The sequence below is a fragment of the Asparagus officinalis genome, chromosome 5 (genome assembly GCF_001876935.1).
Source record: "Asparagus officinalis chromosome 5, Aspof.V1, whole genome shotgun sequence".
In the NCBI taxonomy this organism is placed as follows: domain Eukaryota; kingdom Viridiplantae; phylum Streptophyta; class Magnoliopsida; order Asparagales; family Asparagaceae; genus Asparagus; species Asparagus officinalis.
In genome coordinates, this window is record NC_033798.1 from 125,157,200 (window position 1) to 125,184,557 (window position 27,358).

The 27,358-nt window shown below is 33.5% G+C and overlaps 2 protein-coding genes across 2 annotated transcripts; both read left to right on the forward strand.

Moving 5' to 3' along the window:
• LOC109841137 (golgin subfamily A member 6-like protein 6) lies at positions 574–7,278 on the forward strand. Its single transcript, XM_020410008.1, has 4 exons — positions 574–673; positions 762–841; positions 4,341–6,969; positions 7,047–7,278. Exons 2-3 carry the CDS (start codon positions 791–793, stop codon positions 6,594–6,596), a joined length of 2,307 nt encoding a protein of 768 aa, XP_020265597.1. The 5' UTR covers positions 574–673; positions 762–790; the 3' UTR covers positions 6,597–6,969; positions 7,047–7,278.
• LOC109841138 (golgin subfamily A member 6-like protein 6) lies at positions 15,608–19,123 on the forward strand. The gene is made up of 2 exons (XM_020410010.1): positions 15,608–18,814; positions 18,892–19,123. The coding sequence occupies exon 1, from the start codon at positions 16,138–16,140 to the stop codon at positions 18,439–18,441; it is 2,304 nt and encodes a 767-aa protein (XP_020265599.1). The 5' UTR covers positions 15,608–16,137; the 3' UTR covers positions 18,442–18,814; positions 18,892–19,123.

The window sequence follows — 27,358 nt, forward strand, 5'->3', positions numbered from 1 at the left end:
TTAAAAGTTTTCCAGAGATTTCTGTACATTGTGTTTGGTTCAAAAAAAAATTTACAGAAATATTTTCTATAAAATATCAAAACCTACCAAATTTTACAAAAAGTAATTTCCTCTCAAAATGAGAGTAAATCACCAGAAATCTGACACATACCATGTTTAATTAAAAACCTACAAAATCTTGTTATTTTCTATAAAGTTATGAGCTATTTTCTTGTTTTGAACCAAACAAGCAAAGTACAAAAAACAAGAAAATTGGTACTTTTTGATTTCTCAAAACTTTTCCTATAAATTTTTTAAAAAATACAAGGAAATCATATTTTAGATAAAAAACATTTCCTATAATTTCTAGAAATTGAACCAAACACCTTCTTAGTCTGCAGACTGTTTTTGAGTGACCCACCAGTTATCCGCCGTGCACATCTTTTCTGCCGAAATTGCCCTTTTCCGTGAAACTCAGGTCCAACGTTGTCCACAAACCTAACCGTAACAATCGAGTCCGTTTCCGTTGCACTGCTCCGCGGCACCACTTGACAACTCTCTCCGGACAAAATAAACCGACCTCAACTTCTCGACCAACAATTCGATGCCCGTCCGCTGCTTAACCAGCTCCGAAGGAACAGCGTATCTAACCTCGCTCCCTTCCCATCCTCCACCGTCGCCCTTTTCCCTCCAGGCATTTTCTCTCTCTCTCTGAAACTCCAAAAGCTCAGTTTTTCTCTCAAGTTCTTGAAAGAGCTCTGTGTCTCATTTTCTCTCTCTAGATCTTCGATCGTCGTTTGACGAGAAGGCAATGGAGCTAGCTGCAGCTTCGATTTCCGGCAATCTATCAAGCTCCTCTCGTGTGCGATTTCTCTCTAGATTTACTTTCCTTTTCTTAGATTTTTTTTTGTTTATTTTTTATTTTTTTACTTGATGGTTGAGTTCCTTCAAGTTGTTTTATGTCCTTAATCGTAGTTTTTGCTGAAGTTTCTTGCGTTGACGCGAGTTCTTTATTCAATTTTTCTTCGATTTTAGGAAATTTGCAGTTTAGGTCACGTTGTTAGGAAACTTGGGGGTAGAAATAGATTGGAGATTTTCGATTGGGTGACTCGTGTCCGCCAGCAGCTTCTAGTTGTGACAATCTGGCGAGCACCTTTCATACACTAATTATAGCCCTCGACCGTTCATTTTGCAGGTTTCATATTATAATCTTTCAAATTTTTTGTTAACTCTTGGTAATTTTGCTTGTTTCATCTGTCCATCATTTTGTTGCCATTTTTTTTAAAAATTTTGGAAGAGAAATGAAGCAAAGAAATTTGGAGCGTGGAGCTAGAGTAGCAGAGGTTTTTGAATCTTGAGGAACGAAGATGATTGAGAATTTTTTGGGTGTCCGTGTGTTTTGGAATATAGTTTAGCTGTAAATGTAGTCATAGGGAATCAATAAAGGAGAAAATTCGAGTTCACATTGTGGTTGAATCAGTGTAATTTTTTGCCCCTTGATATTTAGTGAGATTTTGGGAACTAATAGTTAGACTGTAGGGGTTAATTGATTTGTCATGACACGGCACGCCAATAAGCAGTGACCAGAGTTAGCTAGCTATAGACCGTCCTTGTCAGATATTGGTGCCAGAGTCAAATTTCAATTGGGCTATTATATTTCAAGCGAGTGTTAGAAGCGCACTCCATGAGTACTATGATATATGTTTGGTACTACGGTGACGGGTCATAAAGAAATAGGTATATCCGTCTACTTTTAATCAAGAATCATAAACCAGGGGCGAAGCAAGCATTTTTGTTCAGAATAGGCACACAATCAAATCGATAAGGAGTTAAGTACCAGAGCGTGAAGCATTTTTACACAAAGAGCAACTGGAATTATGTGAGACTTGAAAAAGTTTCTAACTAAAAGCCTGGACTTCTGACTTTTGAGAATCATTTGGAACTGCAGACTAGGTATTTATGCAAAAACCCTGTGAGAACATGCTTGTTGTTCATAAAGAGAACCTGCTATATACAATTTCTCTTTTGTTACTTATTCTCTATACCTAAATCTAATTTGAAAATTGGAATGTGATTTATTCAAAAACAGAACAAAAGCTAGCTTATTCTCTATACCTAAATCTAATTTGAAAATTGGAATGTGATTTATTCAAAAACAGAACAAAAGCTAGCTAATTTCAATACTATGGATGTCATACAAAAATTGGAATGTGATTTATTCAAAAACAGAACAAAAGCTAGCTAATTTCAATACTATGGATGTCATACAAGGCATAATTAATTTATGAATTAAAGCATACAATATTAAAACATAAGAATAAATTGTGAACAAGGTAAAAAAGATTGCATGTGCTTCCACGTACAAACTTTTGCTCATTCGAACTGACGGTAGTGTTTTTCATTGGTAGTTAGGTAAAAGTTGTTGCTGCACAGCATGGTGCAATTTTTTATGATGAAGTATTAATAGGATTGGCTTTTTCATAGTTATTGTTGATTACAACATACCGAAAGTCTAAACACTGTCTCACACACAAATAATATAAAAATATACTGACTTTTCCTTCAAGCGTTTAGAGAGAAGGGTATTTGAGTAGGTTTAAGGTTGATCAAATAATTATCAAGTAGTTCACTAATTTTTAATCTAACTATTTGTTCAGATTTGATTTGAATATTATTTACGAAAATTCAAATATTTTATCTATAAAGGAGTTGAATGAATTCGCAAATTCAATTCATTTTCTTATAAAATATTTGTCTGTACATTTAATTCCTTAAATTTTATGTTACTGTAGATATGATGTTATGTTTTTATTTCCCTTTTATATTTCTAGATACCATGCTTGTAAGAACCGATCCTATGATTCCCAGTTCGAAATTTTTAATCAGACTTTCAAATATGAATTTAAAATCATCATTGCACATGAATATTCTCCAAATATAAATAAATTATTATTAAAATAATCAAATTCTTTAAACTAATGAAAGTGTTTTTGTTTAAAGTTACCTTTTTAAACATATCTTTCTAAATAATCTTTTTAAAGTTATCTTATATCAATAACAAACTCAAAAGGAGAATCAGATGCTTTCTTTTCTTACCTGGCTTTGTCCTGTAAGAAGTTTTCTTTGTTCTTGATGGTTATCCTACATCAAGTTGTGGCAATCAGTAAGGCTTTGGCCCATTGCTGACTAGAATTTTAGTCATTATGCATTTTCAGCTGTCCTTATTTTTTTGGGTGTATAATTCATCTTTATCAACATGGCTTTTACAAGTAGCAATTGTTACTTCCTATACCTGATTTTCAGTTCGCATAATGTTTAATTAATGGTCTCCAACACCATCCAAGACTTTACCGTTAAATTTATGTTGGTGGTAGATAGAATGGAAATATTTATTGATTCAAAAGTAGTGACCAAGTCTCTATGATCTGGTTGTCAAGTTGGTTTAAATCCGCTGTCTAAAATCTTTTCTGCTGCGGTCATATAACAGTCATATAAGGGAGAGGCGGCTTTGTTCTGAGAAAAATATTTAGGGCTAATTCACATGTTGTCATATGTTTCTGTTCCTCTTTTTAAACAATAAGGTGACAACTCCCATCTCTCCCTTGGATCTGTTAGAAAGTTTCTCTCAATGCAAGGCAAGTCCTCCCACAATCATCTTTATCGACTCTTCTCCAAATTTCTCATTTTAGCTTCTTGAGTTCTCATGCAAAAAAAGAAGAGATGATGGAAATTCCCCGAGTGATGAAGCCTATGTTAATGCTTGCTGTAGGATTCATATGTATCTCTGAAGATAATGCTCCAAAGAGTCAAATGGTGTATTTCCCATAGTTAACTTCGAATTTTGTTCTAGTCCTCTCTGTGGAGTAATATATGAGTCAATCTTTGATTTCCTTGAGAAGATGGAAAACAATGTTACCAATGTCGTAATAAGGTGTACATTTTTTATAACACATTATGTTGGATCTTGCACCTTTAAAATGGACTTAAGCTTCCATTTGACCTCCTTCAGGTTTGCTTCCAGTTTTTATCACTATTTAGATCCAGAACTGCAGTTACACTTTTGCTTTATTGCCAAAAGAGTTGCTTTATTTAATATTACAAATATAAAATGGACTTAAGCTTCCATTTGACCTCCTTCAGGTTTGCTTCCAGTTTTTATCACTATTTAGATCCAGAACTGCAGTTACACTTTTGCTTTATTGCCAAAAGAGTTGCTTTATTTAATATTACAAATATACTCCAGTAACTACTTTATTTATTTATTTTTTATCTGATGGACCTTAAATCTCCTAAAACGCTGCTGCATATGGTCTATGATATTGTCACATGGTGAATCTGTTATTTCTTCAAATCAATTGCAGCATAGTCATTTCCCCTTCAACCGCAATCCAAGAGCACCGGTAACTCTTGGAACTTGGAATATCAAGAACCATCCTTTTTCTAAGATCAGATCGGCTTTAAATGAACTGACATCAGATGTTGTCAGTGGTAGCAATGGCACAGCTGGATCTGCTTTAAATGAACTGACATCAGATGTTCATGGTAGCAATGGGACATCTGTATCTTCTAGGTTTCTTATAGAGAGAGTGTTTACCAAAACCCGACAACTGGAAGAGATGCTGAGTAAGAATTCTAGTATTTCGAAGGATGATGAGATAAGCATGAATCTTGGACTCTTGGAAGCAGACCTTCAAGCGGCACTGTCCGCTTTGAGGAAGAAGGAAGAAGACCTTCAAGATGCTGAGAGGAGGATTTTGGCTGAGCAAGCTGAACTACATCAAATAAAGCAGGACCTGGATCGACGAGAGCCAGAAATAGCTGCTGTGCTTTCCAAGCAGAACCAAATGGAGGAAAATCTAGAGAAGGCTAATAGCAGCCTAGCTTCTCAATCCAGGAATATTAGAGATATGAAGCTTTTGGTCAAAGATCAAAGTGAGAATATTGTTTCATTGCAATCTTCCCTTTCTCTAAAAGAAGATGAAATGGGCAAACTCAGAGAGGAGCTTAGGAAGAAAGATGAGGAGGCGAAGCTCATGAAGTCAGAGGTCGAATCAAAGAAACAGCTCTTAGATGAAGCCTCAGAGATCATCACAAAGCAAGAAGAAAAACTAAAGGAACTTCAAGAGGAGGTCCGAGAGAAAGAACATCATCTGAGTGAGTCTCTTCAACTGATAGAAATGGAAAGGGAGAGGCTAAAGATTACGGAGGAAGACTTGAAAAAGCAGACAGTGGAGTGGCTCTCAGCACAAGAGGAGTTGAAGGAATTAGCAGCGCAAGCATCTAAGCAAATGAATGCAGCGAAGGAGACTAGTGAGGACTTTCAAAGAGTGAGAGCACTTTTATCTGACTTACAATCTGAACTGATCTTATCCCAGAAAGCGTTTTCTTCTTCCCAGAAGAAAATGGAGGACCGGGCCCTCTTGCTTGAAAAAGAAGTGGCAGAACTCCACGACCAGAAACATCTACTGTTGTCATACATGAATAATTTGAAGGATGCTGAACTGGAAGTCGAGAGCGAGAGAGTAAAGCTGAGAGCTGCAGAAGCAGAGTTCGATGAATTCAAATCACAGCTGGCTGATGCTGGAGAATTGATCATACATTTGAAAGAGGAGGTACATAGAGAGAGAACCGCTTTGGAACAACAAACACAAGAAATAATCACTCTTCGAAGGGAACTCCAAGAGAAAGAGCTAGACTACAATGGTGCCCTTAATCTCCTCCAAGTGAAGGAATCTGAATTGACGGAAGCCAGGCTTACAATCGAAGAAATGAAATCTGAGGAAGCTTCTATCCAGCTCATCTTACAAGAAAAAGATGTTGAACTTCTAAAGGCCCAGAAGGCATTGACCGAAGTTCACAATGAAATTGCAGATCTACAAAAAGTAATGAACAACAAAGAAGAGCAACTCAGTGAAGCGACCAATAGACTAAGGGACAAGGAGGAGCATATATTTACGATGCAACATGAGTTGGATGACACAAAGATCAAGTTCTCTGAAGCAATCTCTTTAATTGAGCAAATAGCCCAACTGTCAAACAAGCTTTTAGTGTCAGATAAGAATGAAGACATTTGCAGAGGTGAAATGTTACCAGAGATGAAACAGAAACAGCTGGAGGCTGAACTGAATAAGGTGAAAGAATTACTAAGAGAGAAGGAAACAGACTTGCTCGCCGTGCAAAGAACTCTGTCAGCCAAAGAAGAGGAACTCAATGCTTTGGGTAAAAAGTGGGAAACGAGGGAAAAAGAATTGGAGAAGATGAAGGAAGAATCACATGAAGATGTTGATGGCCTTAAAAATCTCTATAGCCTTGTCCAAAAGAGGATTGGGGATACTACTGTTAGAGACTTAGCAACTGAAATGCTTCAGAGAGAGGCTGCTCTATTGGAAGCTGAAGCTGCAACCAGTGCTCTGCAGAGAATTCATGAATTGACAAGACAACTTGTAGAAGGGTCTAATTTGAGCAAAAGTTTGGATTTCAACAATAGTGGTTTGGTTTTGGATACAGAGCTTGAGGGTGTTGAGGTGGCTGAGAAAGAGATTGCGCGGCTGTTGGATTTGACAGATAAACTTGTGAAGGAGGCCGGCATAACCGCCACTACCTATTTAGTTTCCTAAATCGGACAAAATTTTCAGTACCGATAGCTATTCATCCTCAGTTCTATTTCAATACTTGAATTGTGAATACAACGGTCCTTCATTTATCCGAGCATTCAGCAGGGGTATCAGACATCAGTTCTTTTGGCTCAGGTGTACACTTGATCTTGTACTTTTGTTACTAAACTTGCAAAAAGAGGAAAGAATGTTATGTACAGGAATCAAAAAAGTTTGGAGAGAAGCAAGTTGGTTAGAGATATTAGACAAATAAATGTTTGGGATCGCCCAATAGAGATGCTTACTTCTACAAAACTATCATTACACGGCAATCGGAGGTTGGTTCATGTCGCAATCAGCATCTCGTTGTCTCTGACAATTGACGAGGCCCCAAACTGTGAGTTAACTAAAACTTCTATATAGAAATATTTGCCAGCAAGTTGTGGATACTGATGGCAACTGTTTTGTTCACAGGTTGAAACAAACGAGAACAAATCACGGTTGCCTTTTTTTATATATATACTTTATTAGAGAAGTTCACGCAGTTAGGTTGGATTTGCCACAGTTTACACGGAACGATTGTGCTCTTCACACTTGCGCTAAGGGTTTCGATTTTGTCTTTCTTTTGTGATTTGATTTGATTTTTCACATGTAACCTTATGTGTGATGCACTTAGTTGGTAACTTTGTTTCATAAATTTCTTCTCCTTCAATTATTGTCATGTTTAACTTTTGTATGTTGTGTGATATTCGTCGTCTTTTTTTGCTACATGTATAGAAATATACTCAAAAGTTTTGTTCAGTAATGCGAAAACTGTAGCAGGAAATTTGACACATCTAAAGTAGAGTTCAAGAACAGAGAGCGCTCTATATTCAAAAGTATACGAGCAAAGTATTCCTTATTTGTCAAATTTTCGACTAGAAATACACCATCACATGATGATTCAAGTTCAAGATGCGAGTCTGTAGATCATAAATGCTTGTATTTTCTCATTTAATGAGACTTTCTATAATATAAGTGAAAGATAATGTAAAAATTAAGACACTCACTTCCCACGTCAAACATCAATATTTCATTAGCAAAATAAAGAAAAAAATGGAAATAAAATAAAAAAATAATTAAAAACAAAAAACAAACTCGGTATTTCCTTAATTGCACAGGACAGATAAGGGCGTGGCTTCGGTCCTGGTTAGGTCTCTTTAAAATGGATCCAGATTTGGTAAAGTTTCTTTTTCAACAAGAATGACTGCTGAAGAGCGCACGTATCTTTTTAGTTTTCTCCATCACAATTCTGTCGTTTTAAAACGTGGGCCCGTGGAGGACCATTTGCCACTAGTTTCGCTATTTGCAAATTAATCGTATTAATATGTGAAATTTATTATATTCACCCACCACCAGGCCTCAATATTGACAATATCTAATATTTACTAGTTTTTATATTGATCATTGCAAAGGATTGACGTTACACTAATCATACATTAGGGGATTAATCAAAGACATTAACATTAGTTGCACTTAATTTGATTTGGCTGTGGCAGGTAAGAGCTGACATCAAAATGTTCTTTGCAATAATACTTTTTTCCCCCATACATCATTAGGTTCTCTAGAATAGTACACATATTAATTTGAAACCCCTGCGATGCACAGATATTTTTTTTATCATCGGTTTGTAAATTTTTTTCACTATAGACAATTTTCAAAGTTTTATGTACAAATACTTTTTTCCGATTTCTGTCAAATTAAACAGCCACTTATGATAATGCCTTATACATATAAATTGCAAATAACTCGTGCATTTTCACGTTATATAATTATTATTTTTTAAACAGCTAAAAAATCAGAAAACTTTAAAATGCTGTATAGTATTTTTTTTACCTGCCACAACATTATCACGAAGAACTCTCGAATCAAACACTTGATTGTGGCCGCAAAAAATATCAAATCAATTAGTTAGTATAATTAGAGAAAGGTTATCAATGGGAATAAATGTTTGGGGAAACGTGATTAGATAGAATGTTGGAAAAATCTTAAAAGCTTCTATTTTTATTCTCCGAATTTAAGAGGGAACGTTAAGATTGAGAGAGGAAAGTTTAATTTTATGGAAGATAAATGGTGAATTCTCTATAATTTTGACACATGTCATTCCACACCTCACTTTAGTATATGTTTTCTATTTTTTTTTTACCTATTTGTCTTTTTTTCCTTTTTTCTTTTTGGGTTTGACATGGGGATTTTCTCTAGATCCTCGTAACCATGGGTATCAAATCCCCAGCATAGCTCAAGGGCACACCCGAAGCATCGATGCAGGTATTTTAGTGAATTAACTTCCTATATGTACTCCTCAAGAGAGTTAAACCTGATATATTGGTTACTACTTATAGACAACTTACAAACTTAACTAGACCCTCTTAAGTTACTTTAGTATGTAGTATAAATAGATTTTTGCACAATAGTTGTAGAGTTTGATTGTAGATTGTAGATTTACTAATCAAAAAAAATTTAAGAGAAGACGAGACAACTTAGAATTTGATGTATTGTTAATAAAATATCAAAAAAAAAAAAAACAGGGGAAATTGTGTCAAGGTCCCAAAAGTAAAATATTTATGTGCTGCAGCCCCTATATTTTTCTCATATGGTTCAGCCCTAAGAAATGTCACATCATGTGTTGTAGCCTTTTTTCATATAATTATCATGCCAACTAAAAAGAGAGAGAAACAAACATAAAAGTCCAAAATATCATCATTTCCTCCTCCCTCTTTGTTCTCTTCAGATCTATCATGTTAAGTCTAGTTTGATTCATGTTAATCTATTTTAATTCCTTTTAAGTTTAATTTAAATCATGTTAAGTCTAATTCAACTTGTTTTAGGTCTAAAAATAAGTTGATTTAGACTTAACATGAATCATGTTAAGTCTAATTTAACATGTTTTAAGTCTAATTTTATGTTAAATTTATTTTTACTTCATGTTAAGGCTAATTTAATTCATGTTAAATCTAATTTAATATATTTTAAGTCTAATTTTAATCTAGTTTTGTGTTAAGTCCAATTTAGTTCATGTTAAGTCCGGTTTGATTCATGTTAAGTCCAGTTTGATTTGTGTTAAATCCAATTTGGTTCGTGTTAAGTCCAGTTTGGTTCGTATTAAGTCCAGTTTAAATCATTTTAAGTCTAATTTAAACTGTTTTAAGTCTAATCTAAATCTTGTTAAGTCTAATTTAAATCATTTTAAGTCTAATTTAAATTGGACTTAACATGAAATTAGACTTAAAATAAAATGAAATATACTTATCATGGATTATATGTTAAGTCCAATTCGATTCATGTTGAGTCCAATCCAGTTCATGTTAAGTCCAATTTAAATCATGTTAAGTCCAATTCGATTCATGTTAGGTCCAATTTAAATCATGTTAAGTCCAATTCGATTCATGTTAGGTCCAATTTAAATCATGTTAAGTCCAATTCGATTCATGTTATACTTTTACTTTAGTTTTTTTCTTCTATATCTAAATTTGTTTTGTTTTATTTATCATCTTGCTTATTTATCATGCTGCTGGAATAAGCAAAAGCAATAACCTTAAAAATAATGGTTATAAACTTTCTCCAAGTTTAGAAAGCTTGTATTTTGGAGTCTGAAATTGCTATTTTTTAGAATTTATTAGTGGAATTCAGTCGAGGATTGGTTGCCTTGCTGCTCTCTTCTAGGTTGTGCTTGTGTGATTTATGGTCATTAGCATTTGGCACCGACGTCTTTAGCATATGATATGTATTGATGAACTATAATGTGTATATTTGCTTTTTTGAATTAGAAGTGCAAACATACAAGCTTTTTCCTAGATCACCTTTTTCTTTTCAGATCCTTCTGCTTCAAAAACATTATCATTATTTTGCATATATCTGTAATTTAATCCTAATTAATTAATTAGGTACCTGAAGTCATAGATTGTTCAGTATTTTTCCTAAGGAAAATTTATCAATTCCATAAAAGTACATGTGAATGAAGAAAATGGAATTAATGGTAAGGGTAAAGAAATAGTTGCCCTGTTAAGGATCAGGATGTTTGCTTCTGCTTTATGTAAGGGTAAAAATTCTCTTCTAGGATGATTGTTCACGACCTATATGTGAATCGCTGTTAGTGAAGATAACTCAGACCTTTAGAAAGGTCTCAGGTTGAAGAATGATAAATAAAACTGAACCCAAAGCCTTGGTTGTAGGCAATTTTTGGAAAGTGAGACTTATGCAAGATTTTGAACATGCCTTTGTATTATACAGTTATCTTTTACATGTTATTGCATATCAAGAGAATTTTCAATTGTTCTTAGCAACATGCATAAATGTAAGTTATCTTCCTCACATCTAAGCTTGGAAATTCTATAAGAATACTCTGCTATCAAAATGTGCAAATTGTCTTTCCGTCTCAAACTAATTGTGTTGTGCATTCTTCTACATTTTAATCAGACTGGTGTAATCTTAAGAATAGTGCTAGCAGTATTATCTCTGTTTTGGCTTTCTTTTATGGAAGAGATGACACTACACCGTCTAAATGGTTACAGGATGGGTTAATTTAGTACTTGCTTTAAGGTAATTGAGTATGACATTTTTGGAATTGGCTTGGAAAGAAGTAGTTAAAGTTATCACTAGGAATATTCAAAAAACAGGAAAGCCTTTTCACCTATTTCAAAAAAAATATAGGAGTTCTCCTAAATGACTGTCAGGCTCTGGTACTATAATTCTACAAGGAAAACACAAGACTACTATGACATAAGAAATAAGAACACAACATATACTAGCTGCTGAAGGAATGATGGCGAAAAATTACTTGACTGACCCATTCTTTGTTATTAAAAAACTAAGCAATCTATCTTTTTTTAAACTATCTTTGTTACTTAGATAAGAGTAAAATAATTCTCAGCTCTACTTTTACTTTAGTTTTTTTCTTCTATATCTAAATTTGTTTTGTTTTATTTATCATCTTGCTTATTTATCATGCTGCTGGAATAAGCAAAAGCAATAACCTTAAAAATAATGGTTATAAACTTTCTCCAAGTTTAGAAAGCTTGTATTTTGGAGTCTGAAATTGCTATTTTTTAGAATTTATTAGTAGAATTCAGTCGAGGATTGGTTGCCTTGCTGCTCTCTTCTAGGTTGTGCTTGTGTGATTTATGGTCATTAGCATTTGGCACCGATGTCTTTAGCATATGATATGTATTGATGAACTATAATGTGTATATTTGCTTTTTTGAATTAGAAGTGCAAACATACAAGCTTTTTCCTAGATCACCTTTTTCTTTTCAGATCCTTCTGCTTCAAAAACATTATCATTATTTTGCATATATCTGTAATTTAATCCTAATTAATTAATTAGGTACCTGAAGTCATAGATTGTTCAGTATTTTTCCTAAGGAAAATTTATCAATTCCATAAAAGTACATGTGAATGAAGAAAATGGAATTAATGGTAAGGGTCAAGAAATAGTTGCCCTGTTAAGGATCATGATGTTTGCTTCTGCTTTATGTAAGGGTAAAAATTCTCTTCTAGGATGATTGTTCACGACCTATATGTGAATCGCTGTTAGTGAAGATAACTCAGACCTTTAGAAAGGTCTCAGGTTGAAGAATGATAAATAAAACTGAACCCAAAGCCTTGGTTGTAGGCAATTTTTGGAAAGTGAGACTTATGCAAGATTTTGAACAGACCTTTGTATTATACAGTTATCTTTTACATGTTATTGCATATCAAGAGAATTTTCAATTGTTCTTAGCAACATGCATAAATGTAAGTTATCTTCCTCACATCTAAGCTTGGAAATTCTATAAGAATACTCTGCTATCAAAATGTGCAAATTGTTTTTCCGTCTCAAAATAATTGTGTTGTGCATTCTTCTACATTTTCGACAGACTATTGTAATCTTAAGAATAGTGCCAGCAGTATTATCTCTGTTTTGGCTTTCTTTTATGGAAGAGATGACACTACACCGTCTAAATGGTTACAGGATGGGTTAATTTAGTACTTGCTTTAAGGTAATTGAGTATGACATTTTTGGAATTGGCTTGGAAAGAAGTAGTTAAAGTTATCACTAGGAATATTCAAAAACCAGGAAAGCCTTTTCACCTATTTCAAAGAATATAGGAGTTCCCCTAAATAACTGTCAGGCTCTGGTACTATAAATCTACAAGGAAAACACAAGACTACATATGACATAAAAAATAAGAACACAACATATGCTAGCTGCTGAAGTAATGATGGCGAAAAAGTACTTGACTGACCCATTCTTTGTTATTAAAAAACTAAACAATCTATCTTTTTTTAAACTATCTTTGTTACCTAGATAAGAGTAAAATAATTCTCAGTTCTACTTTTACTTTAGTTTGTTTCTGCTATATCTAAATTTGTTTTGTTTTATTTATCATCTTGCTTATTTATCATGCTGCTAGAATAAGCAAAAGCAATAACCTTAAAAATAAAGGTTATAAACTTTGATAAAAAGAGAAAATGGAATTAATAATCTTCGAGTTAAATACAACCAAATTTGGAGCGTGTAGCTAGAGTAGCAGAGGTTTTTGAATCTTGAGGAACGAAGATGATTGAGAATATGTTGGGTGTCCGTGTGTTTTGGAATATAGTTTAGCTGTAAATGTAGTCAGATGAAATCAATAAAGGAGACAATTCGAGTTCACATTGTGGTTGAATTAGTGTAATTTTTTGTCCCTTGATATTTAGAGAGATTTTGGGAACTAATAGTCAGAGTGTAGGTGTTAATTGATTTGTCATGACACGGCATGCCAATAAACAGTGACAAGAGTTAGCTAGATATAGACCGTCCTTGTCAGATACTGGTGCCAGAGTCAAATTTCAATTGAGCTATTATATTTCAGAGAGGCACTAGGAGCACACCCTCTACCACACCTCCAACCATACCATCTCTCTCGCTACAGTACACCGGGTTCACATGAGATTTTATTAAAATAAAATCTCATGTGGGCCCGATGCACTGTAGCGAGAGAGATGGTGTGGTTGGAGGTGTGGTAGAGGGTGTGTCCGTATCATTTCTATATATTTCAAGCGAGTGTTAGAAGCGCACTCCATGAGTACTACGATATATATTTGGTACTACGATGACGAGTCATAAAGAATCAGGTATATCAAGAATCATAAACCAGGGGCAAAGCAAGCATTTTTGTTCAGAATAGGCACACAATCAAATCTATAAGGAGTTAAGTACCAGAGCGTGAAGCATTTTACACAAAGAGCAACTGGAATTATGTGAGACTTGAAAAAGTTTCTAACTAAAAGCCTGAACTTCAGACTAGGTATTTATGCGAAAATCCTGTGAGAACGTGCTTGTTGTTCATAAAGAGAACCTGCTATATACAATTTCTCTTTTGTTATTTATTCTCTATACCTAAATCTAATTTGAAAATTGGAATGTGATTTATTCAAAAACAGAACAAAAGCTAGCTAATTTCAATACTATGGATGTCATACAAGGCATAATTAATTTATGAATTAAAGCATACAATGTTAAAACATTAGAATAAATTGTGATCAATGTAAAAAAGATTGCATGTTCTGATAAGTACCGACTTTTGCTCATTCGAACTGACGATGGTGTTTTTCATTGTTAGTTAGGGAAACGCTGTTTCTGCACAGCATGGTGCAATTTTTTATGATGAAGTATTAATAGGATTGGCTTTTTCATAGTTATTGTTGATTACAACATACCGAAAGTCTAAACACTGTCTCACACACAAATAATATAAAAATATACTGACTTTTCCTTCAAGCGTTTAGAGAGAAGGGTATTTGAGTAGGTTTAAGGTTGATCAAATAATTATCAAGTAGTTCACTAATTTTTAATCTAACTATTTGTTCAGATTTGATTTGAATATTATTTACGAAAATTCAAATATTTTATCTATAAAGGAGTTGAATGAATTCACAAATTCAATTCATTTTCTTATAAAATATTTGTCCGTACATTTGATTCCTTAAATTTTACGTTACTGTAGATATGAAGTTATGTTTTTATTTCCCTTACATATTTAATCTAGATACTATGCTTGTAAGAACCGATCCCTAAACACAGCCCCCCCCCCAATGTATGGATTGCCAGTTCGAATTTTTTAATCAGACTTTCAAAATATGAATTTAAAATCATCATTGCACAGGAGTATTCTCCAAATATAAATAAATTATTATTAAAATAATCAAATTCTTTAAACTAATGAAAGTGTTTTTGTTTAAAGTTACCTTTTTAAACATATCTTTCTAAATAATCTTTTTAAAGTTATCTTATATCAATAACAAACTCAAAAGGAGAATCAGATGCTTTCTTTTCTTACCTGGCTTTGTCCTGTAAGAAGTTTTCTTTGTTCTTGATGGTTATCCTACATCAAGTTGTGGCAATCAGTAAGGCTTTGGCCCATTGCTGACTAGAATTTTAGTCATTATGCATTTTCAGCTGTCCTTATTTTTTTGGGTGTATAATTCATCTTTATCAACATGGCTTTTACAAGTAGCAATTGTTACTTCCTATACCTGATTTTCAGTTCGCATAATGTTTAATTAATGGTCTCCAACACCATCCAAGACTTTACCGTTAAATTTATGTTGGTGGTAGATAGAATGGAAATATTTATTGATTCAAAAGTAGTGACCAAGTCTCTATGATCTGGTTGTCAAGTTGGTTTAAATCCGCTGTCTAAAATCTTTTCTGCTGCGGTCATATAACAGTCATATAAGGGAGAGGCGGCTTTGTTCTGAGAAAAATATTTAGGGCTAATTCACATGTTGTCATATGTTTCTGTTCCTCTTTTTAAACAATAAGGTGACAACTCCCATCTCTCCCTTGGATCTGTTAGAAAGTTTCTCTCAATGCAAGGCAAGTCCTCCCACAATCATCTTTATCGACTCTTCTCCAAATTTCTCATTTTAGTTTCTCTCAATGCAAGGCAAGTCCTCCCACAATCATCTTTATCGACTCTTCTCCAAATTTCTCATTTTAGCTTCTTGAGTTCTCATGCAAAAAAGCCCACAATCATCTTTATCGACTCTTCTCCAAATTTCTCATTTTAGCTTCTTGAGTTCTCATGCAAAAAAAGAAGAGATGATGGAAATTCCCCGAGTGATGAAGCCTATGTTAATGCTTGCTGTAGGATTCATATGTATCTCTGAAGATAATGCTCCAAAGAGTCAAATGGTGTATTTCCCATAGTTAACTTCGAATTTTGTTCTAGTCCTCTCTGTGGAGTAATATATGAGTCAATCTTTGATTTCCTTGAGAAGATGGAAAACAATGTTACCAATGTCGTAATAAGGTGTACATTTTTTATAACACATTATGTTGGATCTTGCACCTTTAAAATGGACTTAAGCTTCCATTTGACCTCCTTCAGGTTTGCTTCCAGTTTTTATCACTATTTAGATCCAGAACTGCAGTTACACTTTTGCTTTATTGCCAAAAGAGTTGCTTTATTTAATATTACAAATATACTCCAGTAACTACTTTATTTATTTATTTTTTATCTGATGGACCTTAAATCTCCTAAAACGCTGCTGCATATGGTCTATGATATTGTCACATGGTGAATCTGTTATTTCTTCAAATCAATTGCAGCATAGTCATTTCCCCTTCAACCGCAATCCAAGAGCACCGGTAACTCTTGGAACTTGGAATATCAAGAACCATCCTTTTTCTAAGATCAGATCGGCTTTAAATGAACTGACATCAGATGTTGTCAGTGGTAGCAATGGCACAGCTGGATCTGCTTTAAATGAACTGACATCAGATGTTCATGGTAGCAATGGGACATCTGTATCTTCTAGGTTTCTTATAGAGAGAGTGTTTACCAAAACCCGACAACTGGAAGAGATGCTGAGTAAGAATTCTAGTATTTCGAAGGATGATGAGATAAGCATGAATCTTGGACTCTTGGAAGCAGACCTTCAAGCGGCACTGTCCGCTTTGAGGAAGAAGGAAGAAGACCTTCAAGATGCTGAGAGGAGGATTTTGGCTGAGCAAGCTGAACTACATCAAATAAAGCAGGACCTGGATCGACGAGAGCCAGAAATAGCTGCTGTGCTTTCCAAGCAGAACCAAATGGAGGAAAATCTAGAGAAGGCTAATAGCAGCCTAGCTTCTCAATCCAGGAATATTAGAGATATGAAGCTTTTGGTCAAAGATCAAAGTGAGAATATTGTTTCATTGCAATCTTCCCTTTCTCTAAAAGAAGATGAAATGGGCAAACTCAGAGAGGAGCTTAGGAAGAAAGATGAGGAGGCGAAGCTCATGAAGTCAGAGGTCGAATCAAAGAAACAGCTCTTAGATGAAGCCTCAGAGATCATCACAAAGCAAGAAGAAAAACTAAAGGAACTTCAAGAGGAGGTCCGAGAGAAAGAACATCATCTGAGTGAGTCTCTTCAACTGATAGAAATGGAAAGGGAGAGGCTAAAGATTACGGAGGAAGACTTGAAAAAGCAGACAGTGGAGTGGCTCTCAGCACAAGAGGAGTTGAAGGAATTAGCAGCGCAAGCATCTAAGCAAATGAATGCAGCGAAGGAGACTAGTGAGGACTTTCAAAGAGTGAGAGCACTTTTATCTGACTTACAATCTGAACTGATCTTATCCCAGAAAGCGTTTTCTTCTTCCCAGAAGAAAATGGAGGACCGGGCCCTCTTGCTTGAAAAAGAAGTGGCAGAACTCCACGACCAGAAACATCTACTGTTGTCATACATGAATAATTTGAAGGATGCTGAACTGGAAGTCGAGAGCGAGAGAGTAAAGCTGAGAGCTGCAGAAGCAGAGTTCGATGAATTCAAATCACAGCTGGCTGATGCTGGAGAATTGATCATACATTTGAAAGAGGAGGTACATAGAGAGAGAACCGCTTTGGAACAACAAACACAAGAAATAATCACTCTTCGAAGGGAACTCCAAGAGAAAGAGCTAGACTACAATGGTGCCCTTAATCTCCTCCAAGTGAAGGAATCTGAATTGACGGAAGCCAGGCTTACAATCGAAGAAATGAAATCTGAGGAAGCTTCTATCCAGCTCATCTTACAAGAAAAAGATGTTGAACTTCTAAAGGCCCAGAAGGCATTGACCGAAGTTCACAATGAAATTGCAGATCTACAAAAAGTAATGAACAACAAAGAAGAGCAACTCAGTGAAGCGACCAATAGACTAAGGGACAAGGAGGAGCATATATTTACGATGCAACATGAGTTGGATGACACAAAGATCAAGTTCTCTGAAGCAATCTCTTTAATTGAGCAAATAGCCCAACTGTCAAACAAGCTTTTAGTGTCAGATAAGAATGAAGACATTTGCAGAGGTGAAATGTTACCAGAGATGAAACAGAAACAGCTGGAGGCTGAACTGAATAAGGTGAAAGAATTACTAAGAGAGAAGGAAACAGACTTGCTCGCCGTGCAAAGAACTCTGTCAGCCAAAGAAGAGGAACTCAATGCTTTGGGTAAAAAGTGGGAAACGAGGGAAAAAGAATTGGAGAAGATGAAGGAAGAATCACATGAAGATGTTGATGGCCTTAAAAATCTCTATAGCCTTGTCCAAAAGAGGATTGGGGATACTACTGTTAGAGACTTAGCAACTGAAATGCTTCAGAGAGAGGCTGCTCTATTGGAAGCTGAAGCTGCAACCAGTGCTCTGCAGAGAATTCATGAATTGACAAGACAACTTGTAGAAGGGTCTAATTTGAGCAAAAGTTTGGATTTCAACAATAGTGGTTTGGTTTTGGATACAGAGCTTGAGGGTGTTGAGGTGGCTGAGAAAGAGATTGCGCGGCTGTTGGATTTGACAGATAAACTTGTGAAGGAGGCCGGCATAACCGCCACTACCTATTTAGTTTCCTAAATCGGACAAAATTTTCAGTACCGATAGCTATTCATCCTCAGTTCTATTTCAATACTTGAATTGTGAATACAACGGTCCTTCATTTATCCGAGCATTCAGCAGGGGTATCAGACATCAGTTCTTTTGGCTCAGGTGTACACTTGATCTTGTACTTTTGTTACTAAACTTGCAAAAAGAGGAAAGAATGTTATGTACAGGAATCAAAAAAGTTTGGAGAGAAGCAAGTTGGTTAGAGATATTAGACAAATAAATGTTTGGGATCGCCCAATAGAGATGCTTACTTCTACAAAACTATCATTACACGGCAATCGGAGGTTGGTTCATGTCGCAATCAGCATCTCGTTGTCTCTGACAATTGACGAGGCCCCAAACTGTGAGTTAACTAAAACTTCTATATAGAAATATTTGCCAGCAAGTTGTGGATACTGATGGCAACTGTTTTGTTCACAGGTTGAAACAAACGAGAACAAATCACGGTTGCCTTTTTTTATATATATACTTTATTAGAGAAGTTCACGCAGTTAGGTTGGATTTGCCACAGTTTACACGGAACGATTGTGCTCTTCACACTTGCGCTAAGGGTTTCGATTTTGTCTTTCTTTTGTGATTTGATTTGATTTTTCACATGTAACCTTATGTGTGATGCACTTAGTTGGTAACTTTGTTTCATAAATTTCTTCTCCTTCAATTATTGTCATGTTTAACTTTTGTATGTTGTGTGATATTCGTCGTCTTTTTTTGCTACATGTATAGAAATATACTCAAAAGTTTTGTTCAGTAATGCGAAAACTGTAGCAGGAAATTTGACACATCTAAAGTAGAGTTCAAGAACAGAGAGCGCTCTATATTCAAAAGTATACGAGCAAAGTATTCCTTATTTGTCAAATTTTCGACTAGAAATACACCATCACATGATGATTCAAGTTCAAGATGCGAGTCTGTAGATCATAAATGCTTGTATTTTCTCATTTAATGAGACTTTCTATAATATAAGTGAAAGATAATGTAAAAATTAAGACACTCACTTCCCACGTCAAACATCAATATTTCATTAGCAAAATAAAGAAAAAAATGGAAATAAAATAAAAAAATAATTAAAAACAAAAAACAAACTCGGTATTTCCTTAATTGCACAGGACAGATAAGGGCGTGGCTTCGGTCCTGGTTAGGTCTCTTTAAAATGGATCCAGATTTGGTAAAGTTTCTTTTTCAACAAGAATGACTGCTGAAGAGCGCACGTATCTTTTTAGTTTTCTCCATCACAATTCTGTCGTTTTAAAACGTGGGCCCGTGGAGGACCATTTGCCACTAGTTTCGCTATTTGCAAATTAATCGTATTAATATGTGAAATTTATTATATTCACCCACCACCAGGCCTCAATATTGACAATATCTAATATTTACTAGTTTTTATATTGATCATTGCAAAGGATTGACGTTACACTAATCATACATTAGGGGATTAATCAAAGACATTAACATTAGTTGCACTTAATTTGATTTGGCTGTGGCAGGTAAGAGCTGACATCAAAATGTTCTTTGCAATAATACTTTTTTCCCCCATACATCATTAGGTTCTCTAGAATAGTACACATATTAATTTGAAACCCCTGCGATGCACAGATATTTTTTTTATCATCGGTTTGTAAATTTTTTTCACTATAGACAATTTTCAAAGTTTTATGTACAAATACTTTTTTCCGATTTCTGTCAAATTAAACAGCCACTTATGATAATGCCTTATACATATAAATTGCAAATAACTCGTGCATTTTCACGTTATATAATTATTATTTTTTAAACAGCTAAAAAATCAGAAAACTTTAAAATGCTGTATAGTATTTTTTTTACCTGCCACAACATTATCACGAAGAACTCTCGAATCAAACACTTGATTGTGGCCGCAAAAAATATCAAATCAATTAGTTAGTATAATTAGAGAAAGGTTATCAATGGGAATAAATGTTTGGGGAAACGTGATTAGATAGAATGTTGGAAAAATCTTAAAAGCTTCTATTTTTATTCTCCGAATTTAAGAGGGAACGTTAAGATTGAGAGAGGAAAGTTTAATTTTATGGAAGATAAATGGTGAATTCTCTATAATTTTGACACATGTCATTCCACACCTCACTTTAGTATATGTTTTCTATTTTTTTTTTACCTATTTGTCTTTTTTTCCTTTTTTCTTTTTGGGTTTGACATGGGGATTTTCTCTAGATCCTCGTAACCATGGGTATCAAATCCCCAGCATAGCTCAAGGGCACACCCGAAGCATCGATGCAGGTATTTTAGTGAATTAACTTCCTATATGTACTCCTCAAGAGAGTTAAACCTGATATATTGGTTACTACTTATAGACAACTTACAAACTTAACTAGACCCTCTTAAGTTACTTTAGTATGTAGTATAAATAGATTTTTGCACAATAGTTGTAGAGTTTGATTGTAGATTGTAGATTTACTAATCAAAAAAAATTTAAGAGAAGACGAGACAACTTAGAATTTGATGTATTGTTAATAAAATATCAAAAAAAAAAAAAACAGGGGAAATTGTGTCAAGGTCCCAAAAGTAAAATATTTATGTGCTGCAGCCCCTATATTTTTCTCATATGGTTCAGCCCTAAGAAATGTCACATCATGTGTTGTAGCCTTTTTTCATATAATTATCATGCCAACTAAAAAGAGAGAGAAACAAACATAAAAGTCCAAAATATCATCATTTCCTCCTCCCTCTTTGTTCTCTTCAGATCTATCATGTTAAGTCTAGTTTGATTCATGTTAATCTATTTTAATTCCTTTTAAGTTTAATTTAAATCATGTTAAGTCTAATTCAACTTGTTTTAGGTCTAAAAATAAGTTGATTTAGACTTAACATGAATCATGTTAAGTCTAATTTAACATGTTTTAAGTCTAATTTTATGTTAAATTTATTTTTACTTCATGTTAAGGCTAATTTAATTCATGTTAAATCTAATTTAATATATTTTAAGTCTAATTTTAATCTAGTTTTGTGTTAAGTCCAATTTAGTTCATGTTAAGTCCGGTTTGATTCATGTTAAGTCCAGTTTGATTTGTGTTAAATCCAATTTGGTTCGTGTTAAGTCCAGTTTGGTTCGTATTAAGTCCAGTTTAAATCATTTTAAGTCTAATTTAAACTGTTTTAAGTCTAATCTAAATCTTGTTAAGTCTAATTTAAATCATTTTAAGTCTAATTTAAATTGGACTTAACATGAAATTAGACTTAAAATAAAATGAAATATACTTATCATGGATTATATGTTAAGTCCAATTCGATTCATGTTGAGTCCAATCCAGTTCATGTTAAGTCCAATTTAAATCATGTTAAGTCCAATTCGATTCATGTTAGGTCCAATTTAAATCATGTTAAGTCCAATTTGGTTCATGTTAGGTCCAATTTAAATCATGTTAAGTCCAATTCGATTCATGTTAAGTCCAATTTAAATCATGTTAAGTCCAATTCGGTTCATGTTAAATCAAATTCTGTTTATATTAAGTCCAATTTAAATCATGTCAAGTCTAATTTAACTTGTTTTAAGTTGAATTTCATGTTAAATCCAATTTAGTTCATGTTAAGTCTAATTTTAATTTCTTTTAAGTCTAATTTAAATAATGTTATATCTAATTCAACTTGTTTCAAGTCTAAAAACAAGCTGAATTAGAATTAGCATGAATCACGTTAAGTCTAATTCAACTTGTTTTAAGTTTAATTTCATATTAAGTCCAATTTGATTCATGTTAAGCCCAATTCGGTTCATGTTAAGTCTAATTCGGTTCATGCTAAGTCTAATTTAATTTTTTTTAAGTTTAATTTATATCATGTTATGTCTAATTCAACTTATTTTAAGTCCAAAAATAAGTTGAATTAGACTTAACATGAATCATGTTAAGTTTATTTTAACTTATTTTAAGTCTAATTTCAATCATGTTAAATTCCTTTTAAGTCTAATTTAAATCATGTTAAGTTCTAATTTCAATCATGTTAAATTCCTTTTAAGTCTAATTTAAATCATGTTAAGTCTAATTCAATTTTTTTAAGTCTAATTATCATGTTAAATTCCTTTTAAGTCTAATTTAAATCATGTTAAGTCTAATTCAATTTTTTTAAGTCTAATCTCATGCTAAGTCCAATTAAATTAGACTTAAAACAAATTGTATTAGACATAACATGATTTAAATTAGACTTAAAAGGAATTAAATTAAACTTAACATGAATTAAATTAAACTTAACATGAAATTAGACTTTCATGTTAAGTCTAATTCAACTTGTTTTAAGTCTAATTTCATGTTAAGTTCAATTTAATTCATGTTAAGTCTAATTTAAATCCTTTTAAGTCCAATTTAAATCATGTTATGCCTAATTCAACTTGTTTTAAGTCTAATTTTATGTTAAGTGCAATTTAATTCATGTTAAGTCTAATTTAATTCCTTTTAAATCTAATTTAAATTATGTTATATCTAATTCAACTTGTTTTAAGTCTAATTTCATGTTAAGTATAATTTAATTCATGTTAAGTCTAATTTAATTCATTTTAAGTATAATTTAAATCATGTTATGTCTAATTCAATTTGTTTTAAGTCTAATTTAATTGGACTTAGTATGAAATTAGACTTAAAACAAGTTGAATTAGACTTAACATGAAAGTCTAATTTCATGTTAAATTTAATTTAATTCATGTTGAGTCTAATTTAATTCTTTTTAAGTCTAATTTAAATCAAATTATGTCTAATTCAACTTAAAATTAGACATGACATGATTTAAGTTAGACTTAAAATAAATTAAATTAGACTTAACATAAATTAAATTGAACTTAATATGAAATTAGACTTTCATGTTAAGTCTAATTCAACTTGCTTTTTGACTTAACATGAAAGAATAGAAAAGAAATAAGGGCATTTTGGTTTTTTTTTACTTTTTATTCTCTTTATATGCTTAGTTGGCATGTAATAATTCTTAAATGAGGGTTCCAGAACATAGATATCCAAATTAAGGGCTAAAACATATGAGAAAAAGTCAAAGGGGCTTCAACACATGAAGTTTTTGCTTTCGGAGCCTTGACACAATTTTCCAAAAAAAAGTTCCTTCGTTTTTCCTTGGTGTTCGGATGAAATTTTTCAGTCCTATTATTTCTTTTTGAGCTTAAAATAAACTTGCAAAATGATATATTAACAGACTAGAAAAACTTCTTTATACCTTCATTTTTATCATTTGCTTTATATTAATAGGAACAAAAATATGCTACTCAGGAATTATGACATGTAAGTGTTCAAAACTTGAAAAGGAGATGTAGTATATTGTTAATTATATAAAAAAAAAATTAAGAACACTTTATGCAGTTAGAAGTAGGTTTCAAAAAATTGCTATATTCAAGTCTAAAATTTGAGTTTTTAACTAAAAGTTCAAGAACCTTCAAAGATCTAGAAAATATTGACTATCGCCGTGAGATAGATGTACTCAGAATAAATAGAGAGACAATATGTGACCAGAAGCTCAACAAGTAACTTCGACTCTTATTCATAGATTCTCATATTTTGTATTATAAATTGATATTGTTTTAATAAAAAAAATTCATGGAACTTTAACGAGATTGTTGTTTTCTTCCCAAGAAGATCAAAATATTTAATTCAGTCAGGTTTTTTCGTTTATATATATAAGCATGATAGCCTGATAAAGTGATAGGAAATAAATTTGCAACATTTAATCTCAATCTTCACAGTCATGCAATTTTAAAACTAATCTATATCTTTCTGCAAAAGATTACTTGATTTATATACTAGTATAATGCATGTGAATTACACGTGAATGTATTTGTTTTTTATTTAAGATTATATTATTTAATAAAGTATGTATAGATATTTTATAAGTTATTTTGTAACACTATTATTAGAAAAAAATAAGTTATACTTTTATTAATAGTTATGCTATTATTAACATTCATTTAGCTTTAGATTAACTTAATACTATGTTATTTAACAATTTATTTAGGAGTATAATTATCAAATAATAATGTAATAATTAGTTTAAGAAATACTATTGAAATAACTAAATATTTATGCTATGTAGATTTTTTATAACATTTATTATATAATGGCCATAATTCTTTATATTACATGCCTTTATTTATACCATCATTGTTAATTATAGTTACGTAGAATAATTATTTTTGCTATTATATTATAAGTATTATAATTATCTATGTTAAAAATTATAAAAATTATAATATATTTTATAGTACTAACTATTATTATTATAAATTATTAATATATTTTAGTGAATAACCTTTGAGAAAATAAAGAGGTGCATAGTTAATAAAAGTTTATGGATCATTAGTTTTATATAATTATGAATTTTTTAAAAATTAGAAGGGTGAAAAAGAAAATCACAAGTTCTAACCTGAATATTCTCTTTTATATAAGTAGTAATACTAATAGTAATAATAATAATAGCAGTAGTAATAGTAATAATAATAATAGCAATAGTAATCTACTCTTCTATACTTAAAGGAGAATCTAAAGAATTACTGGTCATGCTACAGTAAATGTTATAAACAATAAATCAAATCCGGCCCTCTACACTTGAAGTTATTGTTTATGCTATAGCAATTTATTATAGTATAAACAGTGAATCAAATCTGCTCATCCGTACTTGAAATTATTATTTATACTAAAGTAATTTACTGTATCATAAACAATAAAACAAATCAAATGTATTAAAACTTGGATCCTTCTTTAAGTATAGAGGAGTAGATATGATTTCTAATTTTAAACATACTATAATTAAATCAAATGTATTAAAACTTAGAGGGAAACAAGTTTAAAATGCAGTATTTAAAAAAATAAGGGGTCATGTTTTGCACGAGGTGCACACTAGTAATAGCAATAGTAATACTAATAATAAAAAATGTAACTTGCAGGGTTGGTGCAGTGGTGGTGTAAGGTCCCAATGCGCTCCTGTTGGGGGATGATTCACAGCAGTCTAGTCATGTGTTCAAATTTTCTAGCAGGTACAGAAACCCTAGGGATAGCGGCAACTATGAAGCGCGAATGAAGATTAGTCACATCTATAATAAGGTATAGGGATACCTCCAGTAGATAAAAAACCCACCATGTTTTATTTTTTTATTTTTTTTGGATTTTGTAAATGAGTTTTACTTCTTTAAATAGTTTTAAAGCATTGTTTAACACTTAAAAATTATACATAATTAATTAACAATGCAACCATTATAGAAATAAAAAATAATTATATTAAGTAGAATTGTATATTTGTATAGAATAACAGAGAGAAATATCGCAAACACAGAGATTTTAAATGGTTCGGAGCAAGTTCTACTTCACGGGCGGCAACTAATTGTTCCACTACTTTAAAATATAGGAATAAATTACAACAATGGATGGACTGATAAAATCATGAAGGGGAGAAAATTATATGCGAGCCAACGGGACGGGTTCAGCGGGTCACCCTGCTTACATTTAGGCCCAGCTCGCTCGCTAGGCTCGGTGGGCCGAGCGAGATACGGCCCTGTAGGCTGTCTAAAAATCACAATAGATAGCTTATCCCCCATCAACCACCGATGATGGAAGTTACAATCTGACGACTTCCAGAAGGCTGTAATCTGAAGACTTTCGCGTAGATCGCTGAAGGTTACAATCTGACGACCTTCACGACAACTGATGGAAGCTCTACTTCAACAGCCTTCACAATCAACATCTGGAGTTACAATCTGATGACTCTCATATTCTCAAGGAGCCAAGACGAAGATTACAAGACAATGATCTTTGCAACGCTATGACAAAAAGAGATTACTTGGTGATAATCTCTACAAGGCAAGACGCGGAGGTCCTCCCCGTGTATCAACATCAAAACGCCGAGGTCGAACCCGCGTTACAACATCAAAACGCCAGGGTCGAACCCCGCGTCACAACATCAAAAAACGCGAGGGTCGAAACCCGCGTTACAACATAAAAACGCCAGGGTCGAAACCCGCGTTACAACATCAAAACGCCAGGGTCGAAACCCGCGTTACAACATCAAAACGCCAGGGTCGAACCCCGCGTCACAACATCAAAACGCCAGGGTCAAAACCCGCGTTACATCATCAAAACGCCAGGGTCAAACCCAGCGTCACAACATCAAAACGCCAGGGTCGAACCCCGCGTAACATCAAAACGCTGGAGTCGGACCCGCGTTACAACAAGCGAAACGTGAGCGACCCTCGCGTTTTGGATGTTCAGTCTACACCCAACCTCGCGTCTCAATCATAAGACGTGAGGTTAGGGTCCTGAACGCCAACGTGGGCGTTTGACTCATTCAACATGAGTTGAACGGTTCTAAAACCGTTTCCCACGATTTGGGGGCTGTTACACCCCACTTAGGAGAGATTTAAGGGGCGGTTTCACCCCCTTAATCCTCTATAAATAACTGAAGATCAATTCAGTTCAGGGGTTCTAGGGGTTCGGTTGGATTTTCTTGGCTTGGATCGACTACTGGAGACAGGCTTTTGAGGAGATCGGCATCATCTTCCAACGAAGATCATCTTCAACTTCAGCAACAGGGAGCCTCTGTCCTTGGCTTATTAACCGATCTTTGGTTCAAATCAACTCTTTTATAGAGTTCTTCTAAACTCGTTCTGAGTTCTCAAACTTGCCACGCAAGTTCTCCACAACGTCAAATCGTGAGGAGAAGACATTGTTCCAGTGAATCAAGACGTGCGGATCGTCAACGGAGAGCAAACTCGACGCGAGCATTCGAGGGAGGCACTCCATCGCCACCAAGAAGAACCCAGTTTTAAACAAAGGGGAAAACCAAATCCCTTCTCCTCTCTTTTGTAATCAAATTGTAACCGAGATCAAAGGAATCAAAGTCAAATTTTCTTTATTCTCTTCTTTGCAATTTTCCCTAC